General features: G+C 33.1%; 2 protein-coding genes across 2 annotated transcripts; both read right to left on the bottom strand.

Moving 5' to 3' along the window:
• Window positions 1–402: 402 nt before the first annotated feature.
• On the bottom strand, window positions 403–2,334 carry LOC107139765 (olfactory receptor 6C4-like). The gene is given in 6 exon segments (XM_048801273.1): window positions 403–501; window positions 1,042–1,053; window positions 1,408–1,841; window positions 1,844–1,907; window positions 2,128–2,231; window positions 2,286–2,334. Coding segments are annotated over 6 exon segments (762 nt in total).
• A 1,607-nt stretch (window positions 2,335–3,941) lies between these two features.
• Window positions 3,942–4,889, bottom strand: LOC107139764 (olfactory receptor 6C2-like). The gene has a single exon (XM_015482637.1). It carries the CDS (start codon window positions 4,887–4,889, stop codon window positions 3,942–3,944), a length of 948 nt encoding a protein of 315 aa, XP_015338123.1.
• Between the last annotated feature and the right edge of the window lie 6,222 nt (window positions 4,890–11,111).

Here is an 11,111-nt window from a genome sequence, read left to right as displayed (position 1 = left end):
TGAAAAGAAAAACTATAAATAATTTATAATCAATTGTTTAAATAGGTTTTTTCCTGAAATTATGTTTATAATCTAAATATCTTCTAATATTCAATTCATTCTACAAATTGTACAGAAACGTATATAATTGTCTAATTATATGCTATGTTTATTTTTCTCCCTGGTTATATTTAATCCCATCCCTTTGGGTGATATTTTCAAATATATTTTTTCCAACTAAGATTCTCACTTTAAAAAAATGAAATGAAAAAAGGAAACCCGATATAATACAGATGTTTATAGGAAAATGTTCATGAAATTAGATGTGTATCTTTAAAAATACTATTATATTTTATTCTTTTGAAGTTCTGTTTATTCCACAAAATTTAAATTTCAGAGTCTCCTAATAGATTCAGTCCTAAGCTAGGAAATCAGTAAGCTAGAAATTGAATCTTCTACTATCTTGGTATCACTGGTAGGAAGTATATCTATATCAATCTGCATATCTGTACTAATATATACCTAGGTCAGACATAAAGGTCAGACAAATAAAATGTGAAGACAAAATAGAATTAGCATTGCTCTTATTTCACAAAGATTCACAAATCATTTAGAATTTGCTTTAGGATTATCTCAAGTTAATCAGAGGAATTTGGGGGAGATTGAGACCATCAAATAAGTATTATATTATTATTATTGATTTTCAAAATGAACCAGTAATATATCACATTTTCTTTTAACCATGATAAAAATCATTTATAAATGAAAATTCTTTCATCTAAAAATTAAGTGATTTGTTATTTTAGAGCTTATGCACATATACATAGATATGTGTGAATATACACTTAGAGAAACACATATAAAATATTTGAATATACATGTCAAAGATAAATAGTGCTCAAAGGCAAACATGAAAAGCTCTGCTATAATTTTCTTTTAAACTACTTAAATACAATACACATCAGTTAATTGGAAGCATAAAAATAAATATTAATTCTAAATTAGTTTGATGGGTCATAAGTCAAATACAATTTTAAATGAGATAAACTTTTATAATCTTACCTTATTGCAATTCTTAAGGGACAAAAGAGACATATTGAAAGTGAAAGCTCAATGTTGTCATATATCCATAGAAAGAAAACTAAGAGAAGGGAGGAAATAAAGTCAAAAATAAAAGGCAGCTTTAATGGAGATTAAAAGAAAAATTAGCATTTCAAACCCCAAAGTTTTATGAAAAAAATATTTTTCAAAGGATATAAAGTTAAATGTCAGAGCAATGAAATAAAAAGTAAAGGAGGAAACTATCTCTTGGAAGCTGCTGATACCACCTGGGCATTCTTTATTCATATCCTTTGTATAACAAAGTAAAACATTAATTTTTTGAGAAAGAGACAATTCTGTGTAGCAGATTAACAAAGGCTTTTTCACTTGTTGATTCTGTAAGGTACAGATGAAAGGGTTCAAAAGTGGAGCTACTGAGGTATTGAGGACAGCAATTCCCTTGGGAAAAGATATTCTTTGTTTGATTGAAGGTTTAAGATACATGAAGAAGTAGCTGCCATAGGAAAGGGATATCACGATCATGTGAGAAGAACATGTGGAAAAGCCTTTTTTCCTCTGACTAGTTGAAGGGATTCTTAGAATGGTAAGGGCGATATAGGTGTAGGATACCATCATCATGACCAGTGTGACCAAGAGCGTCACCAAAGCTGAAATGAATCCCATCATCTCCAGGAGCCGTGTGTCTGTGCAGGAGATCTGCATGAGAGGTGTAGTGTCACAGTAGAAATGATCAACAATGTTGGAGGCACAGAAGTCAATATTTAGACCTAGGATGAGTGGTGGGAAGATGACAAGCCAGCAAGCCAACAACTGAGGACCAGCTGAATGCAGATTTTGCTGTTCATGATGGTCATGTAATGAAGGGGCTTATACAGATGGCCACATAGTGGTCATAGCACATAGCTGCCAACAAGTAAAATTCTGATGCTCCAAGTAGGAAGGCAAAAAACACTTGAGTAGCACAACGGCATAGGAAAAGACATGTCCCCAATTGCCATAATAACCAGCAATTTAATAGTATTGGAAATTTCTAAGAGAGAAATTCCGAAGGAAAAAATACATGGGAGTCTTCAGGTCCATATCCACTAGGGCGAGTGTGGCGATGGTCAGATTGCCAGTGACACTCAACAAGTAGGTAAGAAGCAGGAAGACAAATAACACAACTTTCAATTCTGGGTCATCAGTCAAACCTGCCAGGATGAACACTGTCAGTCTTGTGTAGTTTCACATTATGGTGCTCTTACTTTCACCAAGTCTGAATGCAAAAACAATCATCATCATCATCATCATCATCGCTTCCCCCAAAATAACAGTGGTAACTAGGTTTGAGCTAACATTAACAAAGCAATATACCAAAAAAAGCTATGCAATGCTCATTTATGCTTTAAAAATGATTAAGCATTCCTTTTTTTTTCAGGCTATCTAGTCAGAGAACTAATAAATTAGTTTGCAGTTCTACTGGAGAATAATCTATATTGTGTAGCAATTGTTTATTCTGTTTTATGAATAAATTAGAGGGAAATTAAAGGAAGTTAAAGACTAAAAAATACTTTTTCTTTCTTGATAATACATAAGTTTTGGTATATAATTTCACTAGTCATTTAAAGGTTTTTTGTTGTTGTTTTTTTTTTTAACCTTAATTTTCTTTATTTATTTTAATGTGGTGCTGAGGATCGAACCCAGGACCTTGCTCGTGCTAGGCAAGCACTCTACCGCTGAGCCAAAACCCGAGCCCCTCATTTAAAGTTTAATTAAATAAAATTCCATCACTTTGTGTAAACCTTGTGATTCTTGTTATTTTCAATACATCATTTTATTTTGTATTTTTGCACAGACACACACACACACCTAACCCTCCTCAAGGTTTAGGGCTTTACAATGTACTCAAAATCTTCATTCCTTTATCATTTGTTTTCATGGTTGAAACTCAATTTCTAATAAGAGAAATGATACATAGGAAATAATTTCATTTACTCTTCTTTTTACTATGCCAGTATCTCTGGAATAGTCTCTGTTGGCAACCCCATTCTTCCTATTCTGTACCTCAATACAAAATCAGTAGGAACACTCTGATAAAGTCAGTGTTAGGTCAGCCAGGAAATTGAATAATAAGATACATGAATGTAGAGGCAAAGAGAAANTATATATATATATATATTGTTTTGTGTTGATTTAACCAGTTTTCCTATTTGTGGGAACTTAAAGTTTGGTGTCCCAATTACCTTTTATGCAACTATTGTGTATTAGTAACCCATAATAGGTTATTTTATGTTTATATTGCTTTAAATTAAGCATTTATCTTTTAAGTGATACTGTTCTTTTATATAAGGAAATATCAAGTAAATCTTGTCAGTAATTATAATGATATCTCAATTTCTTCAATTCTGGTTAATCACAAACTACTGTAGACATTTTTTTCCCAATTAGTTTAATGGACCTGGAATGTCTTATCCGGTTCATTATTTTCAGCATATCTCTGCTGGGTTTTTTTGTTGTTATTGTTGTTTTGATAGTTGCATTTGTGTTGTTCATTTTGTGACTTTTATTACAGAAAGAAAGTGACTAGCACTATTGTCATATAATTTAACCCATAGAAAATTTATACAAATTTTTAATATTACTTTCCTTCCCTAGAGAAATGTTATTTTCTGTACTTCCCTATCTCATAAGTGGAGAAAAACAGAATTCTTGGAAATTATATATTTCAATTTCACAATAAAGGAAAACAAAATGTGTGAATTTGATTTGAAGTTATAAAGAGTTTAATAAAGGTGTGGTCAGTATGAAATATTAAATATTATTGAGAAGGCTAATCTGACTGAAATGTATAAAGGAAATCATGAAGTAAGTAAGAAGCAGCAGTAAAGCAGTTGCAGAATGTTTTATTTTCCTTTGATTCATCAAAACTTCTGCTTCTTTGAGAGAAACACAATCTTCTTTATGGAGTCATTAAAAGCGTGTTTCACTTGCTTGTTTCTCAAAGTGTAAATGAAAGGGTTCAACAAGGGCGCTACAGAAGTAGTGAGAACTGAAACTCCTTTATTTATGGACACCTCTTCCTTTGCTGAAGGCTTGATGTAGATGAAGATGCAGCTGCCATAGGTGATGGAAACCACAATCATGTGGGATGAGCAGGTGGAAAAGGCCTTTTTCCTTTGCTGAACAGAGGGGAATCTCAGAATGGTCCTGATGATGTACGTGTAAGACAGAACCACACAGACTAGGGTAATAATAAGCCCAAATACAGCCACAAATAGAACCATCTGTTCTAGCATCCACGTGTCTGAGCACGAGATCTTTAGGAGGGGACTTGCATCACAGCTGAAATGATCAATGACATTAGAATCACAGAATTCAAGCTGGAGACCTAAGCTAAGGGGTGGGACAATAATCATCAAGCCAGATACCCAGCAGGAGAGGACTAATAAGGTGCACACTCTGTTGTTCATGATGGTCATATAATGAAGGGGTTTGCAGATGGCCACATAGCGATCATAGGACATGGCTGCCAGGAGAAAAAATTCTGTTGCTCCAAAGAGAAAAACAAAAAATATCTGACTTGCACAAGCATTGTAGGTAACAGTATTGTCTCCAGTTGATAAACTGTACAGGAATCGAGGGATACAGACAGTAGTAAATGAAACTTCTAGGAAGGAAAAGTTTCTGAGGAAGAAGTACATAGGTGTCTTCAGATGGGGATCCACCAGTGTGAGGGAGATAATAGTCAGGTTCCCTGTTACACTCAACATGTAGGTGAGCAACAGGAAGATAAAAAGCAGAACTTGCAGTTTTGGGTCATCTGTTAGTCCCAGCAGGATGAAAGTGGTTATTGCTGTGTAGTTCCTCATCATAGAACTTTGACAATTACCTAATCTTTGTGTAAAAAAATAAAAATTTTATGAATAAACAGATATTTAAATTCTAGAGCAAAAGACTGTGTATAGAGAAGCCAAGCAAATCAGCCTGTTTATTTTCTCTTTTCACATCATTATTAATGTTTTTACTATTCCAATAGCCTTCCTGAATTATATGTGGATGAGCAGTGGAGATTTCCTTAAGGATTCACATTATGGTAAAACATTCAACTTTTTCTTTTATCATTTGTTCCTACAGAATTTACATGTGTGGTTAATTTGTCACAAACAAATCATTATGTGGACTGGATTTCCGATGGGTACAGAAAGATGTCATTTCATGGGAGGCTAATAGTTCTTTGTCCAAGCAAACTCTGGATACAGGGCATATCCAGGTAACTAAGAGCATGGATTCTTTTCACTATTATTATCTGGGGATTGTTTTAAGGATAAGATATATTTCTTCTGAAAAACAAACAAATGATAATGACAACAACAGGTTTCCTTATAGTGGAAATTCTAGAACATATGGATGGTTTGATATAAAACTAATTTACATAGACTGCAAGGGAATGTCCAAGATATTTACAAAAAAAGTATTATTCATTCATTTATGATCAATTATTTGATTGTTCCTCCTTTTCTCTCGAAACCTAGAAGTTAATTTTTATTTAACATCAATAAATATAGCCTTCTAGGATGTGTCTTTTTCTCATGATGCTTTTAATTCCTTTGAAAAGACTTTAGTGTCTCCTCAGCTCATCTTCACTCCATTGAGGCTTTAAACAGTTATATTGGGACTTGCAACTCCCTATAGCTTTCTGAATACCCCAATGAGTTTATTTCTGTTAGACAATGACACATTTTAGTTTTTATCTTGCCTGAAATTTCCGCAGCATTAAAAAGCAAAGTTTGGTCATTATTTAAGTGGTTCCTATATCATCTTTCTGATTTTCCTCCTAGCATTAGATTGCTATTTTTAATGTCTGTCTTTTTTCTATTCACATGTGAAATATTGGTCCTCCCCAATATTCTGTTTTCAGACCTCTCACTTCCTATGTTCTGTTTGTTATTCTTCTTTCTCTTTGATTTCTATGAATGATTTCATCAATTCATTTGTTTTATCCTTTATATGACATACTCCAAAGATGAGATCTATTATCTATAAAAACATTAAACATATAGGTCATTTTTGGGTTGTTCCAGGACCCCCTATGGGTACCAAATCTGAGGATGCTCTAAATATTACAAGTTGTGTGTCCACATCTCAATTACCATATGCTCTAAATGATTTACTATATCTTCTTCCAGTGTTAACTAAGTTTTAATATAGAAAAATTATTTTTTTTAACTTGCAAGGCTGTTATGGAAAGTACCTTCTTTGTTTTTTTCACTTCAACACTTGTCATTTTCTTACCTGTCTTCCTTAGGGCTTGAGTTCCACTAACACTGACTACTTAAAAGTCTTCTTAAGTTCTATATGCTTTCTCCTCTGCACAGGCTAATCTTTTGATTAATACCTATCAGTCCTTCCACGTTCCCCATAGGTATCAGTTCTTTCAGGAAATCTTCATTCATGAACCCAAAGCATGTAAAATTGTGCTCCTGTGGTATTTCCAAGTACGTGTTGTTTATCCAGTCATGGAATACATCACACTGTATTTTGCTGTGCACTGTAATTACATTTCTCCTGTATGTTTCTGTAAATTTATCTAAAGTAGAAACCATATTGTATACACTATTAAATATCCTTATATTTTGGCTTATATAATAAATTTAGGGACAGAACAAAGCAGCATTGTCTACATACTGGGGAAACTTGTATTCCTTAATGCCTATTCTGATCACTTGGTTCAACGTTCTTATTTTCATATGTGCTTCAAACTACTCTTTCATTTTGAATACTTTTTTAAACAAAGGCCTGATTATGCTCAGTTTTAAACTGTAAAGATTCTCCTTTCCCAGGGTTTTCTCAGCCTGTGAACGACTCTACCTTACTCTTAATAACTAATTCCCTCTCTGCTGCTGCTGTTTGCTTTCCTGTGTCTGATAACCTCTTTCCTGACCTCTTCATTGTTAGGTACATAATTAGGATTTGCCACCATTTTACAGAATTGCTTCCCATATATAATTTTTTGAGACTGCAATAGTTTCACTTCTTGATTTTTTTTTTGAGTCTGAAACCACCTACTGCATGTCTAAAGATTTAATCTCCTAAGATAGACTTTGTATATTTTTACTAAAATCAATAGTGATCATATATAATATGAACAGATACATTCAAGAAACTGAAGAGTATCTGAATATTCTCAAAATTATTCGATTTTTAGGGTCAATAGGAAATGTACTCTAAAAATAGGAAGTTTGTTGTCCTTCTGTTATGTCATTCGTGGTTACAAAAAAATACCTGATACATAACTCATGTTCAATAATTTTTGAATAAATAATTTAATGTACCTTTATGTAACTGTAACTTGTATTTTAATTTTTCAAAAAGTAGAGAATGTTTCAGGTAACACTTATATCTAAAAGGCTTTCTTATATCTTCCCTCTGGAAGATCAGAATTGCTGTTAAATCCTGTGATTGTAACCAAGGGAGTTTTTTTTTTCTTTGTTTAATTTACTTTCCTATCTATATCCCAAACCATTTCTCTCATACTGACACTCCAAGTACATTTGCTGATATAACCAGAATGCAACTAGTGTTACATACTTTTCGTGATCATGTATTAATTCTACACATCTCTTTATATCCATATTAGAATGTTCCTCTAGCTGCCTAGTTTTCTGTATTTTTTAAAATCAAAATTAGTGGTAGTGTTTCTAGAGAAAAAAAAATGTTTACCATAGAGATAAATAAATAAACCTACCTACCTTTTGTAAGAGAGAAAAAAAATGTCATCGCATTTCTGTGGCCCACAACATTCACAGTCTGAAAAACTCTTATTCAACTTTTCTTTGCCTGGCCAGGTTTCCTTCTGTTTTCTCCATTCTTCCAGTCCATCAAGTCACCTAAAATGTTATTAAATTATAAATTTCTTATAAATTTCTCCAACATTTTTGAGATAAGGAACACAAAACTACAATAGAAGTTGATTTTTCTTTTGCAGTGAACAGAAACCACATACAGGATGAAGTAAAGGCTGAGTGAGAGAGAAAAGTTAAAAATTTTCTTAAACTTCTCTTTTCTGGTGATTTTGCTATCTATCCTCCAGGACATGTGATCCTCGTTTAAAATCTTTGTTACCCTGGGAATTGTGGGTATTTGGAGTCGCACAGTAAAAAAAGTAATTCTAACAACTAATAATAAGTTGTGAACTACAATCAGATGTCACCTTATATCTCTTATGATATCTATTACCAAACTAATATATGTTTTGATGAGGATGTGGATAAATTGAAATCTGTGCCCTTTTTTGGTGGAAATGTAACCTGGTATAGTTACTAGAGAAAACATTATGATGTTTCCTCAGAAAACTAGCAATAGAATGGCTGTAATCTAAGAATCCCACTTTTTGTCATATTTCCAAAAAAATAAAAATAAGTATCCCAAAGAAAAATCTGTATCCCTGTGTTCATTGCAGCAAAACTGAAAATAGTAAAGACATGGAAACAACCCAGATTTACGTCAACACATAAGTGGATTAAAAGAAAATGTGACAGGCATGCGCATACACACACACACACACACACACACACACGATGCAATATTATTCAACTTTAAAAAGAGGAAACCCTGCAATATGCAACAACATGAATAACCTGGAAGACATTATCAAAGTGAAATGAGTTACAGAAGGGCAAATATTGCATGATTCCACTTCCATGAAGTATTTAACATAGTCAGATTGAAAGAAATAGAGATTCAGAAGGGTGGTTGCCTTGTCTAACCTCACACCCCTAGAGGGGAGTTGTTCTGTGGCTATAAAATTTCAATACGGAAAATAAGTAAATCTAGAGATCTGCTGTGCAACATGGTGCCATTATTAGCGCTGCTATTTTGAGTACGAAAAAATTAAAGAGGATATATGTCCTTTTAAGTGTTTTTACCAAAACAAAGGATTAAACAAAAAAAAAAAAAAACAAAGAAAACCAAAAGTTAAAAAGGAAACAAATTTTGGGAACTGATGGATCTGTTCATTACCTCTCTTCTGATAATGTCTTCATGGTATGCATGTGTCCTATCACATCAAATTGAGTATTTCAAGTATATGCAATTTATGTTATAAATTATACTTCTATATAGCTGTCAAAAAGAAGCATATGCTGTAGATCATTAAACTATCTGAATGAAGTGTCACTTTCATAATTATGAACAGGTTGTGGCATACTCTGCCAAATGACATCTGGCAATATTTTCGAACTGATCTCTGTACCATGTGGGTGGACTATTGGTGAATCACATGTAAAGTTATTTGGTCAAGTGTATCATTTGGAAAAGACCTAACATGTTTATTTGGAGTGTCTTAAAGTAAAATTTCGCCTCCTTAATTATTTGACATGTAGTTTTTCCATGTGTACTTTTATAGCCTCTCATGTGATCCTTTACCCAAACTTTCAATTTCACCTATTTTTCTCCTCAGAACACAATATCACTTTCATTTCTCTTTTCAGTCTTTATATTTTATTGAGTAGGAGTAATTTTTTTCTCCTTTTTCATAAGAATTCTTTTAATTCTCCTAATATTTTTGAGTTTTGTCCTTTCAGACTTCTTTCCACCAGTGCAGGCTAGGGGAAGTTGTGTTAAGGTAATGATTGTTCTCTAGCGTCCATTCTCCATACTCATCTTCCCAAACTCCCAATATCCTTCTGCCAGAGTGCTCCACTCTGACATTCTCTTGGCCCTAGTCTTCCCAAAGAATAAGTGCTCTGGATCTTTTCATCCTCCTCGCTCTTATTAATTCTGTTTCATGGATTAATTGAACCTGGTTTTTGGCAAACATGAACCAAGTTATTTAAAATAAATTTATAACATGTAGCATCTGCCATTTCCCAGGCACCAGGATAGGTTCCATATGATGAAACTCATTTAATTTGTACTAAAACTCTCACTATCATTTTCTGTAATCTGTTACATGCATCTTCTGAATTAAAATTTTCAAAGATTTTTCTCAAATATAGATTCATGGGAATTAGAAAGCTAAATAGTTTTCACCAGGTAGTAAAGGAGTGAGGTTAGACATTAGTGGAGAAATTAGAAGCTAAAATAATTTTAGTATAATAATTAAGAGTTTCATATGCATGTTAAAATTTAAGAATCACGGAGGCAATTGAATGACAGTGTTCAACATTGACATTGTCATCTACATACTCTGTTCTTTATGCCATAAATCATCACTTAATTTATATATTTGCATTATAATTTAGACACAAATGAAGGATGACAAAAACATTAATAGAGATCTTTTACCTGCCTTACAGCCTTTCTTTTGTTGATGTAATCTCTGATCATTATGTGTAGTCTTCATATAGAAGAACAGACTGTACCTCTGTTCATGGAGCAATAACTGCCCCTAGTCAGCCAGCAATAATTATTTATAATGCTAACAATGAACACATGCATTATCTGAAAACACAATCTATTGGGGTTTTCTATTTTCCTATCATTGATATTTCCCCAGGAGATAACTGCTTTAGGAAAAAAAATTAATTCAGTTTGCTTTTTACAAATTTCTGTAAATAACATGAGTCCTATGGGTCTGGAAAAATGAATTCTTTCTTCCTATGGCCATGTGCCTTAGAAAATCCCATGTGGTATATGTGGCAAGACTCAGCTTATTTCAGAGAATCATCACAGGAAAATAAGCAGAAAATTAAGGGAAGTGGTGCAGACTGGTATAACTTGGATGAAGATACTAACAAAGCACACTGACAATAGTGGACAATGATAGTCTGTCACATGCATTCACTTCTGAGTGAGACTTCAGGTTTTTAAAGAAATCTGTAAAACCAAATCTGTTACCCTTAATAATATCCAACCTCCACCTCAAGATTGATCTCTTTGAAAGACTCTCAGGCTAACCAACAGCTGATTCAAGGAAAAGAAAACAGCTCTTTGTTTTCAAATTTGCTGGGGTTTTCTACTTCAGCCTCAATTTTTTTAAATGCAAATTCTATTTTGTCTTTGATAGACAAAAATCAACACATTAATTGTTTCTCTTTTATACAGGTAAATCATATGCCAATACTTCACTATAACTTCCTTTTTGATTTGAG

The sequence above is a fragment of the Marmota marmota genome, unplaced genomic scaffold (assembly GCF_001458135.2).
Source record: "Marmota marmota marmota unplaced genomic scaffold, marMar, whole genome shotgun sequence".
NCBI lineage: Eukaryota > Metazoa > Chordata > Mammalia > Rodentia > Sciuridae > Marmota > Marmota marmota.
This window is presented reverse-complemented; position numbering and strand designations above follow the sequence as displayed.